This window comes from Scyliorhinus canicula, chromosome 1 (genome assembly GCF_902713615.1).
Source record: "Scyliorhinus canicula chromosome 1, sScyCan1.1, whole genome shotgun sequence".
Lineage (NCBI taxonomy): Eukaryota > Metazoa > Chordata > Chondrichthyes > Carcharhiniformes > Scyliorhinidae > Scyliorhinus > Scyliorhinus canicula.
In genome coordinates, this window is record NC_052146.1 from 76,105,998 (window position 1) to 76,120,702 (window position 14,705).

General features: G+C 49.2%; 1 protein-coding gene across 8 annotated transcripts in view; it reads right to left on the bottom strand.

The window, feature by feature from the left end:
* Positions 1-14,705, bottom strand: part of sfi1 (SFI1 centrin binding protein) — a 293,546-nt gene that overhangs the window by 26,337 nt on the left and 252,504 nt on the right. For all 8 annotated transcript variants that reach the window (XR_005460253.1, XR_005460252.1, XM_038793413.1 and 5 more), the window contains one exon: positions 11,992-12,325. Coding sequence is in view for 6 of the 8 variants with exons in the window: in XM_038793413.1 (XP_038649341.1) it covers positions 11,992-12,325 (334 nt within the window). In the remaining 2 variants the exon portion in view is untranslated. The remainder of the gene's footprint in view (positions 1-11,991; positions 12,326-14,705) is intronic.

Consider the following 14,705-nt stretch of genomic DNA (forward strand, 5'->3'; position numbering starts at 1 on the left):
GGGACAGAAAATAAATCAAGAGATAGAAAAGCCATATTAGAAAGGCAATATTACAATAATAATGAGGGACCTCAAAATGCAGGTGGACTGGGAAAATCAGGTTGGTAGCGGATCCCAAGAAAATAAATTTGTGGAATGTTTAAGAGGCTGAAGCAAAGTATGGTTTTTTGGAGCAGCTTGTGGTAGAGTCCATTAGGGAACAGGCAATTCTGGATTTGGTGATTTGTAATGAGGCAGACCTGATTCAGGAACTTAAGGTGAAGGAATCCTTCGGAGGCAGTGACCATAACATGATAGAATTTACCCTGCAGTTTGACTGGGAGAAGCTGCAAACAGCTGTAATGGTATTACAATTGAGTAAAGTAACTACAAAGCCATGAGAGAGGATCTGCCAGAGTTGATTGGAAGGGGAGCCTAGCAGGGAAGACAGTGGAACAGCAATGGCCGGGTTTTTTGGGGGTTATTCTGGAGACACAACAGAAATTCATCCCAAGGAAGAGGAAGCATGCTAAAGGAAGGACTTGGCAACCTTAGCTGACAAGCGAAGTCAGGGACAGCATAAAAACATACAATGTGACAAGGATTAGAGGGAAGCCAGAGGATTGGGAAGCCTTTAAAAGCGAGCAGAGGACAACTAAAAAGCAATAAGGGGGAGATGAAATATGAGTGTAAGCTAGCTAGTAATTTAAAAGAAGATTGCAAGAGCTTTTTTTCGATATATAAACGGTAAGAGAGAGGCAAGAATGGACACTGATTCCTGGAAAATGAGGCTGGAGAAGTAGTAATGCGGAACAAGGAAATGGCAGAGGAATTGAATAGTTACTTTGCATCAATCTTCACTGTGGAAGACACCAACGGCATAGCAGAACTTCAAGAAAGTCAGAGGGCAAAGGTGAATTTAGTGGCCATCACTAAGGAATAGGTGCTGGGAGAGCTGAAAGGTCTGAAAATGGATAAATCACCCAGACCGGATGGACTACACCCCAGGTTTCTGAAGGAGATAACCAAGAAGATTGTGGAAGCATTGGTGATGATCCTTCAGGAATCACTCGAGTCAGGAAGGGCCCGAGAGGACTGGAAAATGGCTAATGTAATGCCCCTATTTATGAAGGGAGGTAAGCAGAAGATGGGAAATTATAGGCCGATTAGCCTGACTTTGGTCGTTGGTAACATTTTAGAACCTATTATTTTTAATAATCTTTAGTCACAAGTAGGCTTACATTAACACTGCAATGAAGTTACCGTGAAAAACCCCTATTAAGGATGAGATTGCAGAGTACTTGGAAGTGCATAGTTTATATCCGTTAAAATAGGGTTGAGTCAGCACAGTTTTGTCAAGGGCCTGACAAATCTGTTTGAATTCTTTGAGGAGGTAACAAGGAAGTTAGACAAAGGAGAGCCAGTGGACATGATCCATTTGGATTTCCAGAAGGCCTTTTGAAAAGATGCCATACAGGAGGCTGCTAAATAAGATAAGAGCCCATGGTGTTAGGGGCAAGATACTGGTAGGGATAGAGGATTGGCTGACTGGCAGAACGCAGAGTGGGTATAAAGGGGTCTTTTTCAGGATGGCAGCCAGTGACTAGTGGTGGTTTACCCAGGGGTCAGTGTTGGGACCACAATTATTCATGATATACATTAACGATCTGGAAGAAGGAACTGAGGGCAGTGTTGCTAAGTTTGCAGACGATACAAAGATATGTCGAGGGACAGGTAGTGTTGAGGAAGCAGGGAGGCTGCAGAAGGACTTGGACAGGCTAGGAGAGTGGGCAAAGAAGTGGCAAATGGAATACAATGTGGAAACTGTGAGGTTATGCATTTTGGTAGGAAGAACAGAGGCACAGACTTTTCTAAATGGGGAAAGGCTTCGGAAAGTAAGAGTCCTTTTTCAGGATTCTCTTAAGGTTAATATGCAGGTTCAGTTGGCAGTTAGGAAGGCAAATGCAAAGGGCAGCAGGGTGTCGCAATGGTAAGCAATGCCATGGCGCCAAAGGCCAGGATTCGATCCCGGCCCTGGGTCACTGACCGTTTGGAATTTGCACATTCTCCCCAGGGGCCCCATCCCCACAACCCAAAAAGATGTGCAGGGTAGGAGGATTGGCCATACTAAATTGCTCCTTAATTGGAACAAAAATAATTGGATACTCTAAATTTATTTTTTTAAAAGGAAGGCAAATGCAATGTTAGCATTCATGTCGAGAGGGCTAGAATACAAGAGCAGGGATGTATTGCTGAAGCTGTATAAGGCTCTGGTCAAACCCCATTTGGAATATTGTGAGCAATTTTGGGTCCCATAAGGAAGGAAGGATATGTTAGCCTTGGAGGGGATCCAGAGAAGATTCACAAGAATGATCCCGGGAATGAAGGCTTGTCACATGAGGAGAGGTTGAAGACTCTGGGTCTGTATTCAATGGGGTTTAGAAAGGTGAGGAGGGGATCTCATTGACATTTGCAGAATGCTGAGAGGCCTGAATAGAGTGGCCATGGAGAAGATGTTTCCACTTGTAGGAGAAACTAGAACCAGAGGGTACAAGTTCAGACTGAAGGGATGATCCTTTAAAACAGATGAGGAGGAATTTCTTCAGCCAGAGGGTGGTGAATCTGTGGAACTCATTGCTGCAGAAGACTGTGGAGGCCAAATCACTGAGTGTCTTTGACATAGAGATAGATAGGTTCTTGAGTAATAAGGGGATCAGGGGTTATAGAGAGAAGTCAGGAGAATGGGGATGAGAAACATATCAGCCATGATCGAATGGCGGAGCAAACCCGAAGGGCCAAATGGCCTAATTCTGCACCTACATTTTATGGTCTCAGGGATTACCTTTCTTCAAATATAATCAGTGTGCAGGAGAAAAAAGCTAAACTGTTATGAAGCCCTGGGCCCTGTCAAAACCAAGGAACTACCTACGTGTATACATGGAGTACTAATTTGTGTTTAACCCCCCAATTTTCTCCCATCCTATCCTTGAGACACCAACGTCTTGCTAAGGTACAGTTTCCCAGATGCCTATTAATCTCCATTACCTCATGTGTGAGCCTTGACTACAGAGGCATTGAAGTCAAACCCAATTCAGTCACTCAATCCTGCTGCCCTCATTCAACCTTAAACTGAACAAGGGAAATGGTAAGGTACCCTGACTAAGTCAACTCTCCCTATGCCAGACTTGCTGAGGCCAGGTGCAAAACTCCACTGTTCCCACATTTAGGAACAGCTCCTTCCAAGCAGCACAGTGGCGCAGTCGTTAGCACTGCTGCCTACGGCGCTGAGGACCCGGGTTCGATCCCGGCCCTGGGTCACTGTCTGAGTGGAGTTTGCACATTCTCCCTGTGTCTCTGTGGATTTCATAGAATTTACAGTGCAGAAGGAGGCCATTCGGCCCATTGAGTCTGCACCCGCTCTTGGAAGGAGCACCCTACCCACGGTAAATACCTCCACCCTATCCCCATAAACCAGTAACCCCACCCAACACATTTTGGACACTAAGGGCAATTTATCATGGCCAATCCACCTAACCTGCACATCTTTTGACTGTGGGAGGAAACCGGAGCACCCGGAGGGATTGCACTTATCCCATGGGGATTGCACTTATTCCATGTTATTTTACAAACAAGAGTTACTTTCTGAACCACATTGTTGTTTGATTATTTTTGTTACAAATACAAAGTTAATAAGATTGTTATCTGCCTCTTTAATTTATGGCAAAATGAAGTAGTAAAGGGGGTCATGTGACTTGCTCTGAATTTTGCCCGTCAACAAGCCAATGGGGCTTGGTTGCTGTGAGGGGCACCTAAAGTAGAAAAAATGCTGATTCTATTGCTCACCACGCAGAATGCGGGTGGGAGCTTGTGGGGGTTTAAAGGGGTTGGAAGATTTACCTAGCTTGGGCTAGAGGGAAGGTATCTGCAGTGTAACCCTCAGTGAGAATTATAAGTTACCCTGCAGAGAAAGGAAAAGAAAGGAAGCCCTCGAGTGAGAATAAGTTTGAACTGGTTCTCGGAGTATGAAGTGTCCTCTCAAGGGGCAGCGTAAAGTATAACGGTAGCTGGAGATTTTCAGTTCTGTTACTAACTAAATGGGGAATTTGTTGTCCATGTTTCAGGGTATAAGTTGCCTCCTGAATAGTGTGTAGTGTTAGAACCATAGAATTCCTATGTGCTGATTGAGGCCATTCAGAACATCAAGTCTGCACAGACCCTCTGAAAGAGCACCCTTCCTAGACTCACTCTCCAGCCCTTTACTTATAACTCCACCTAACCTGCACATCTTTGTACTATGGAAGGAATCCGGAGCACCCAGAGGAAACTCACGCAGACACGGGAGAAAGTGCAAACTCCATACAGTCACCTAAGGGATCATAATACTTTCCATACATTTAAGACACAGCAAGAACCAAAATTAGCAGGAGATGTATTTTAGGACAAGAACCGGCAAGTTGCAGAATACGAACATGGATAATTGACCAAGAGGGCAGTACAGTATTTGAGCCTCAAGGTGCTCAAGATGGTATGGTTGAGGACTTCCGGGGGCGGCGATGACGTAGGAAGCCGCACATTTGGGAGCTCCTGTTTCAAACGGACTTTTCGGCTCTTTTTAGAGCCCAAAACGGAAATTTTTCAACGTCTCCCGGTGGGAGAAGGTGTGCTGATCGGCTTTCTCTGAATTTCATGACTAAAACTCGGAGTGGAAAGGGGGAGAAAACGGCAGCAGCTCCCCAGAAAAAACGGGGGAAGGAATCCATGATGGCGGCCGGCGGAGCTTCAGAGGAGTGGAAGCAGTGGGCCCAGTTGCAACAAGCCGCTCTCCTGCGCTGTTTTGCAGATTTCAAGGCTGAGGTACTGAGCTCTCTGCAGGAAACGAACAAAAGGCTCTCGGAGATTCAGACGACCCAGGGTGCTGCCATCAAGGCGTTGCAGACGCAGGCCACTGAACGAGAAGAGGAGGCCGTGGTCCTCGTGAGTAAGGTAGAGGGGCACGAGGCACTCCACAAGAAGTGGCAGGACCACTTCGAGGAGCTGGATCACCGCATGAGGCGGAAAAATCTGCGGATCTTGGGCCTTGCGGAGGGGCTGGAGGGGTCGGACCTGACAACCTACGTGGCTACGATGCTGAACTCGCTAGTGGGGGCCGGGTCTTTCCATCTGCCCCTGGAGCTGGAGGGAGCCCACAGGGTACTCGCCAGGAGGCCTAAGGAGAATGAACCCCCGCGTGCGGTGCTGGTGAGGTTCCACTGGTTCAGTGATCGGGAGTGTGTACTGCGCTGGGCCAAGAAGGTGAAGAGCAGCAATTGGGAGAATGGGGTAGTACGGATCTACCAGGATTGGAGTGCGGAGGTGGCTAAGCGGCGGTCCAGGTTTAATTGGACGAAAGAGGTGCTTTACAAGAAGAAGATAAAGTTCAGAATGTTGCAGCTTGCGCGCCTGTGGGTAACTTATTCGGACCGGCATTATTATTTCGATTCCCCGGAGGAGGCGTGGGCCTTCGTGCGGACGGAGAAACTGGACTGGAGCTAGGGGTTGGGGGTTGCGGGGTCGGTTGTAATACTGTATTGCTGGTTTCTGCTGTTGCTGTGTTCTCTTTTTCTGTACTTTTGCAATTTTGATATGGTTATTTATGGGGGTGTAGTTCTGTTTTTTTTTGCTGTGGGGCAATGTTTGAGTTTTGTATCTTGCGGGGAGGGTTGGGGGGGGGTTTGTTGTATTCTATGTCGGGTTGGGGGTATGGAGTGGGGCTGGTATTTGGGAGCTGCGGCAGAAGGGTGTGGTGGGGCAGTGCGAAAGCGCGGGCTTTCCTCTGGTTTCCCGCGCTGCGGGGCTGGGGGGTGGAGACGATGACGGGGGGAGGCGGGGCCTTAACTGGTTCTTCCCCGCGCTGGAGCGGTGCCTGGAGGAGGGATAGGATGGGGATGATCCCACTTTGGGAGGGGTCGGTTATTGGCGGGAGTTTCCGGGGTCAGCAGAAGTTAGCTGACCCACGGAAGTACAATGGAGGACGGTTCGCGGCTAGGAGGGTTCCTAGCCTGGGGGGGGGAGGGAGGGGGGGAAAGGGGAATACCGGGTTGCTGCTGGCAGGGTCAGGAAGGAGCTGGTGGGGGCCGGGGGGGACAGAGGTGAGGTGTTGTCGCTGTGGGGACTGGGTCGGGCGGGGGGTGCTGGCCTGGGGCGGGCAGTCGACGGGCTATGGCTAGTCGACGGGGGAGGGGGGCGGGACGCCCTCTGATCCGGTTGGTCACCTGGAATGCGAGAGGATTGAATGGGCCGGTGAAGCGGTCGAGGGTACTTGCTCATCTGAGGGGGCTAAAGGCAGATGTGGCAATGCTTCAGGAGACCCACCTGAAGGTGGTGGACCAGGTCCGTCTGAGGAAGGGGTGGGTGGGGCAGGTTTTCCACTCTGGGTTGGATGTGAAGAACCGGGGAGTGGCGATTCTGGTGGGGGAAAATGTGTCGTTTGAGGCATCGGAGGTGGTGGCGGATAAGGGGGGTAGGTATGTTATGGTTAGGGGCAGGCTACAAGGAGAGACGGTGGTACTTGCTAGTGTGTATGCCCCAAATTGGGACGATGCGGGCTTTATGAGGCGTATGTTGGGACGGGTCCCGGATCTAGAGGCGGGAGGTCTGATCATGGGGGGGACTTCAATACGGTGTTGGATCCTTCACTGGATCGGTCCAGCTCTAGGACGGGTAGGAGGCCGGCGGCGGCCAAGGTACTGAGAGGGTTTATGGACCAGATGGGTGGGGTGGATCCATGGAAGTTTATGAGGCCGAGGGCACGGGAGTACTCTTTCTTCTCCCACGTACATAGGGTCTACTCTCGGATAGACTTCTTCGTGATGAGTAGGGGACTGATTCCGAGAGTGCTTGAGGCCGAGTATTCGGCTATTGCAATCTCCGACCACGCTCCGCATTGGATAGAGTTGGAGATGGGGGAGGTGCGGGACCAGCGGCCGTTGTGGCGGTTGGATGTGGAGCTGTTGGCGAAGCAGGAGGTGTGTAGGAGGGTCCGGACAAGTATTGAGGGGTACCCTGAGGTGAATGATACAGGGGAGGTTCAGGTGGGGTGGTCTGGGAAGCCCTGAAGGCAGTGATTCGTGGGGAGCTGATATCCATCCGGGCACACAGGGAGAGGAGTGAGAGGGATAGACTGGTGGGAAAGATGCTGGAGGTAGACAGGAGGTACGCAGAGGCATCAGAGGAGGGACTGTTGGGGGTGCGGCGCAGCCAGCAGGCTATATTTGATTTGCTGACCACTAGAAAGGCGGAGGCACAGTGGAGGAAGGCACACAAAGTAAGGCGTCAGTAAGGCGTTTGATAAGGTTCCCCACGGTAGGCTATTGCAGAAAATAAGGAAGTATGGAATTGAAGGTGATTTAGCGGTTTGGATCAGTAATTGGCTAGCTGAAAGAAGACAGAGGGTGGTGGTTGATGGCAAATGTTCATCCTGGAGTTCAGTTACTAGTGGTGTACCGCAAGGATCTGTTTTGGGGCCACTGCTGTTTGTCATTTTTATAAATGACCTGGAAGAGGGTGTAGAAGGATGGGTTAGTAAATTTGCAGATGACACGAAGGTCGGTGGAGTTGTGGATAGTGCTGAAGGATGTTATAGGATACAGAGGGACATAGATAAGCTGCAGAGCTGGGCTGAGAGGTGGCAGATGGAGTTTAATGCGGAAAAGTGTGAGGTGGTTCACTTTGGAAGGAGTAACAGGAATGCAGAGTACTGGGCTAATGGCAAGATTCTTGGTAGTGTAGATGAACAGAGAGATCTCGGCATCCAGGTACACAAATCCCTGAAAGTTGCCACCCAGGTTAATAGGGCTGTTAAGAAGGCATATGGTGTGCTAGCCTTTATAAGCAGGGGGATTGAGTTTCGGAACCACAAGGTCATGCTGCAGCTGTACATAACTCTGGTGCGGCCACACCTGGAGTACTGCGTGCAGTTCTGGTCACCACATTATAGGAAGGATGTGGAAGCTTTGGAAAGGGTTCAGAGGAGATTTACTAGGATGTTGCCTGGTATGGAGGGAAGGTCTTACGAGGAAAGGCTCAGGGAATTGAGGTTGTTTTCGTTAGAGAGGAGAAGGCTGAGAGGTGACTTAATAGAGACATATAAGATAGTCAGAGGGTTAGATAGGGTGGACAGTGAGAGTCTTTTCCTCGGATGGTGATGACCAACATGAGGGGACATAGCTTTAAATTGAGGGGTGAGAGATATAGGACAGATGTCAGAGGCAGTTTCTTTACTCAGATAGTAGTAGGGGTGTGGAACGCCCTGCCTGCAATAGTAGTAGACTCGCCAACTTTAAGGGTATTTAAGTGGTCACTGGATAGACATATGGATGAAAATGGAATAGTGTAGGTCAGATAGGCTTCAGATGGTTTCACAGGTCGGCGCAACATCGAGGGCCGAAGGGCCCGTACTGCGCTGTAGTGTTCTATGTTCTATGTTCTACAAGGGGCAGTGTACGAACATGATGAAAAGGCGAGTAGGATGCTGGATCATCAGCTCCGCAAGCGGGATGCGGCTAAGGAAATTGCTGGAGTGAGAGACAAGAGTGGGAATGTGGTGCGGAAGGGGGTAGAGGTGAATGAGGTCTTCAAGGACTTTTACGGGGAACTGTACCGGTCGGAGCCAACGGGGGAGAGGAGGGGAATGGAGAGGTTCCTCGACGTGCTTTCTTTCCCGAAGGTGCAGGAGGAGCAGGTGGAGGGGTTAGGTGCGCCGATTGAGCTGGAGGAGCTAGTTAAGGGGATCGGGCAGATGCAGTCAGGGAAGGCACCGGGGCCGGATGGGTTCCCGGTGGAATTTTATAAAAAGTTTGTGGACCTAATGGGCCCCTTGCTGGTGCGGACACTTAATGAAGCGTGGGAAGGGGGGGACTTTGCCCCCAACGATGTCGCGGGCGCTGATTTCGTTAATCTTAAAGAGGGACAAGGACCCCCAGCAGTGTGGTTCATACAGGCCCATATCTCTCCTCAACGTAGATGCCAAGGTGCTGGCAAAACTCCTGGCCACCAGGATAGAGGACTGTGTGCCAGGGGTTGTACACGAGGACCAGACAGGGTTTGTGAAGGGAAGGCAGCTGAACACGAATGTGCGGAGATTGTTGAATGTCATCATGATGCCGGCGATCGAGGGGGAGGCAGAGATAGTGGTGGCGCTGGATGCGGAGAAGGCCTTCGATAGAGTGGAGTGGGGGTACTTATGGGAGGTGTTGGGGAGGTTTGGATTTGGTGAAGGGTTTATTAGATGGGTGAGGCTGCTATATGAGGCCCCGATGGCGTGCGTGGCCACGAATGGGAGGAGGTCGGAGTACTTCCGGCTTTACCGAGGGACCAGGCAGGGTTGCCCCCTGTCCCCCTTGTTGTTTGCATTGGCAATCGAGCCGCTGGCGATGGCGTTGAGGGATTCAGAGAGGTGGAGAGGTTTGGTGCGAGGTGGGGAGGAACATAGGATGTAGTTGTATGCCGATGACCTGTTACTGTATGTGGCGGACCCGGTGGGAGGGATGCCGGGGGTGATGGAGCTGCTAGCTGAGTTTGGGACCTTTTCAGGTTATAAACTAAATTTAGGCAAGAGTGAGGTGTTTGTGGTGCACCCTGGAGACCAGGAGGAAAGAATCGGTAGGCTCCCGCTTAGGCGGGCAGGGGAGAGTTTTAGGTACCTGGGGGTGCAGGTGGCCAGGGACTGGGAGACTCTTCACAAACGTAATTTCACCAGGCTTGTAGATCAGATGGAGGAGGAGTTCAAGAGGTGGGACATGCTGCCATTGTCGTTGGCGGGGAGGGTGCAGTCCGTCAAAATGATGGTGCTTCCGAGGTTCTTGTTCCTCTTTCAGTGCCTGCCCATCTTCATCCCCAGGGCCTTCTTTAGGAGAGTGACTAGCAGTATCTTGAGCTTTGTGTGGGCACATGGGACTCCGAGAGTGAAGAGGGTTTTCCTGGAGCGAGGGAGGGATAGAGGCGGGCTGGCGCTGCCCAACCTTTTGGGGTACTATTGGGCGGCCAATGTGTCAATGGTGCGTAAATGGGTGATGGAGGGGGGAGGGGGAAAAGAATGGAGATGGCGTCATGTAGAGGTACGAGCCTGGGTGCCATGGTAACGGCGCCGTTGCCGCTCTCCCCTAAGAGGTATACCACGAGCCCGGTGGTGGCGGCGACCTTAAGAATCTGGGGACAGTGGAGACGGCATAGGAGGGAAACAGGGGGCTCGATGGAGGCTCCATTGGGTGGCAATCATCGGTTCATCCCGGGGAACAAGGATGGGGGATTTAGGGGGTGGCAAAGGGTGGGCATCAGTAAATTGAGGGACCTGTTTATTGGCGGGAGGTTTGCAGGCCTGGGGGAACTGGAAGATAAATTTGGGCTTCCCCAAGGGAACATGTTCAGATACTTGCAGGTAAAGGCGTTTGCTAGGCGACAGGTAGAGGGATTCCCTTTGCTGCCCTCGCGGGGGACGATGGACAGAGTGCTTTCGGGGGTGTGGGTCGGAGAGGGGAAGGTGTTTGACATCTATAAGATAATGCAGGAGGTGGAGGAGTCGTCAGTGGAGGAGCTGAAGGCTAAATGGGAGGGGGAACTTGGGGAGCAGATAGAGGACGGGACTTGGGCGGATGCCTTGGAGAGAGTCAACTCTTCCTCTTCATGTGCGAGGCATAGTCTCATCCAATTTAAAGTGCTGCACCGGGCCCACATGTCCGGGACTAGGATGAGTAGGTTCTTTGGGGGTGAGGACAGGTGCACCAGATGTTCGGGGAGTCCAGCGAATCATGCCCATATGTTCTGGGCATGCCCAGCACTGGAAGAATTCTGGAAGGGGGTGGCGGGGACGGTGTCGAGGGTGGTTGGATCCAGGGTCAAACCAGGGTGGGGACTCGCGATTTTCGGAGTTGCGGTGGAGCCGGGAGTGCAGGAGGCAAAAGAGGCCGGTGTCCTGGCCTTTGCGTCCCTAGTAGCCCGGCGGAGGATCTTGCTGCAGTGGAAGGATGCGAGGCCCCCAAGTGTGGAGACCTGGATCAATGACATGGCGGGATTTATAAAGTTGGAAAGGGTCAAATTTGCCCTGAGAGGATCAGTACAAGGGTTCTATAAACGGTGGCAGCCTTTTCTGGACTTCCTGGCTCAAAGATAGGTATCTTGGTCAAATAGCAGCAGCAACCCGGGGGGGGGGGGGGAGGAGAGGGGGGGTGTTCCATATTATAGTTTCTATTTTTTTTCTCTCGCTACGGTTATGTAACAACATTGTGTTAATTTAAGTTGTTGTTAATATGTTGGGTTGTTCATTGAGGAGGGGCGAAGGTTCATGATTGTTGTCATTATTGTTATTGTTGGTATTTGAGTATGGTTTGATGTTGTATAAATTCAAAATTTTTCAATAAAAATTATTTTTTTAAAAAAAGATGGTATGGTTGAATGTTTCAGCAGCAGAGGGGATGAGCCATTGAAATTGGGAGGTGGAAACGAGCATCCTTGGTGATGGTGACATGCAAAGCTCAGCTCACTGTCCAGCACATCACAGGTTCTGCCTCAGTGAATAGCCGGCAAGGGAGACAGGATACTGAATCAGTGGTTGTGTCAGGGGCAGGTGGGGCTCATTCAACATTAGACAGCATAACCACCGTTGCACATTCTTAATTTTCCCAATAAAACAAACCTTCTATTTCAGTGAAGTAATGCATGCACTTTTATCCACACTCACATCTGCAACTCCTTATCGCAGAGGCTTACTGCTTTGAGTCACATTATGGCCAGACAAAATGTTCATTGTTTTTCCTATAAAATGAGCGCCTGTGCCACTAGAGAAAACTAATAGTTCCTCCTCTGTTATTCAGGCCACTTCAGCACTCAGCCTGCAGAGCCTGTAGGAAGCTGGAGAGTGCAGCAATAGGTAATTGGGTCTTCATGCTCAGGCTTACATATATGTTAAGAAATCAGGAGGGTGCATCTTCAAAGAAGGGAGAAGGTTGGCAAAAACACACAGATGAATAACAGTCTTACATTGACTTTCTCTTTCCCAAGTAACAGGAATGCAGATGGGGGCAGTAGGAGCTCCTTTTGCGGTGGCTGCTCCTGCTGGTTATCCATGATTATCCTCGAAGGAACAAAGTGGTCAATGGGAAAGGAGGTCTTTGGCTGCACAGTTTGTAGATTCTCTGTCTCTTTGGCAATACATAATGATTGACAGGAAGCACCTTCACTGGTATCATTCTTCAAGTTTTCATTTAGACTGCTGTGATCCCTCACGTCAAGCCATCTGGTTTGTGCTGGGCTCTCCTTTACTGGTGGGGCAGTTGTCGTCGCTGCTGCGGAATCCAATCTCAATGCATCGCCACTGAAACCAATACAAGACTTAATCGTAAATTAATAGTGGTGTGCCAATAATTCAGTATTTCGACATTAATCTGGAAATCATATTGGCCAACAGCAATTGAAAGCTGTTAATGTTGGAACTGAATCATAGGATTTGTCTGCAACTGCTGAAATCCTAACCCGCCAAGAGTCCATATCTGCTTGAATTGCACTCGTCAGCACAGGGTTGGTTCGCTCCGTTGGCTGGACGACTGGTTTGTGGTGTGGAGCGACCCCAACAGTGTGGGTTCAATTCCCGTACCAGCTGGGGTTATTCATGAAGGCCCTGCCTTCTCAACCTGAGGTGTGGTGATCCTCAGGTTAAATCACCACCAGTCAGCTCTCTCAAAGGAGAAAGCAGCCTATGGTCCTCTGGGACTATGGTGACATTTATATGTCAGCAACACAGAAAAGAAAACCCAGAGCTTATGTTTTAGATCAAATCATGAGGAGATTAAACTCAGTTTCTAGCCTATGAAGCTAGCAGTGTCAGTAAGAAGGAACTTACAATTTTTGAGCAGGATGCTGTCTCTTTCTGTTAGCAACGGGAAGATACTTCTTTGGGGAATTTATTCCCTTCCCTTGTTTGTCTTAGATCTTGTTTGTCCTACACCTCTCTTACCACAGACAGTGGGTAATTGTCCCTCTTCCTTCACAGGAAGATACTCATGCGCATCTCAGTTTGAAAGGTCCTTCAACTTTATTTTGTGTTGAATTCCCACCCCCCATCAAACTTTGTCCCTCTTTGACCGGACAAACAATAGATTGTCAGTGGGCTACTCACCAAAGGGTAACTCCATCTTGTCCTCGCACCTATGCACTGCCATTCTCCAGGAGTCGCTAGGCAGCCATCGGCAGTGGGAATCCTGACCACCTAATTAATCATACCACCCACGCAACAACATAATACATACCCCAGAACATTCCTAATGAGCCCCAACTCTGACCAAGGACCAAGTTTGTGAATTCCTGAACTATACAGCACAGAATGTCCCAGCAGGGAGAAGCTACAATGCCATAGGAGCTGGTAGCTGGTTCATTTCATGATCAAGCACACTGCTAGGCATTACCCAATAAACATGCATCCGATTTACAACAATTGTAGATTTTTTTTTTAAACAGGGACATTTTCTGCCACATTACAGTGTTGTTTCTACCTAATCATGTACTGCTCTCATACAATACATAATAAACAAGGCAGATCCTTCAGGACTAGCACCTAGGCAAAGACACTCTGTTGCAGATAACCCATTAGGTTTGATTCCCTGTATGATCCGAGTTGGCGAATCTCAGAGGTGGTACGAGTTCTACAAGTACCAAAATCCCCTGGGTTAGGCAGGAGAAAAACTAAACTCAGCCAGAATCCTCGTGCCTGCTTATTATCTAGCAGTATCTGCTGAAAAGCCTGCATTGATGGGCAAGATCAGGATCAGGCTGGGTTGTGATGACCTTCATAGTCAAATAACCAACCAATACTCTCACCTAATATTTTAGGTCCAAACTCTCGCAGAAATAATGTGACTTGTGTGAACTACAGAATGGCGGCCGGCAATTCCAGAGTCCTCGCACTGGAAAGCAGGGGAAAAAACTGGATAATGAATAATACATTGAATTTGGATGTCAAAAATTATTTGCAGATTGAAAGCGAAAGGATCAATAAAGTTCCATTCAGGTAACACCTTTTGTAACATCAAGATGTTTGAAATGTAGGGCCGCACGGTGGCGCAGTGGTTAGCACTGCTGCCTTACAGCGCCAAGGTCCCAGGTTCAATCCCGGCTCTGGGTCACTGTCCATGTGGAGTTTGCACATTCTCCCCGTGTTTGCGTGGATTTCCCCCCATAACCCAAAGATGTGCTGGCTAGGTAGATTGGCCACGCTAAATTGCCCCTTAATTGGAAAAAATGAATTGGGTACTCTAAATTTAAAAAAAAAGATGTCTTAGATGTGCTGTAACTGTCTTAACATCGAGGAAAATGGTACCAACTTGCATGAAACAAGATTCTACACATAAATGAGCAGATCATCAGTTTAGGTGATGTAGAGGGGGATAAATATTGGCTCGGCGACTAAGAGAACACTCCTCCTCTCCTTCAAATAATGCTCCAGAATTTTCTTACATCTGTTTGAGAGCACAGTAGTGGGCTGCAGTTTGATCAGAAATACAGCAACTCCATCTAAGCCTTTTCTAAGTTGCTGGTACTCACATCTCCAAGTAATAATAATCTTTATTAGTGTCACAAGTAGGCTTACATTAACACTGCAATAAAGTTAGTGTGAAAATCCCCTAGTCGCCACACTCCAGCACCTGTTCAGGTACACAAAGGGAGAATTCATAATGTCCAATTCACCTAATCAGGAGGCT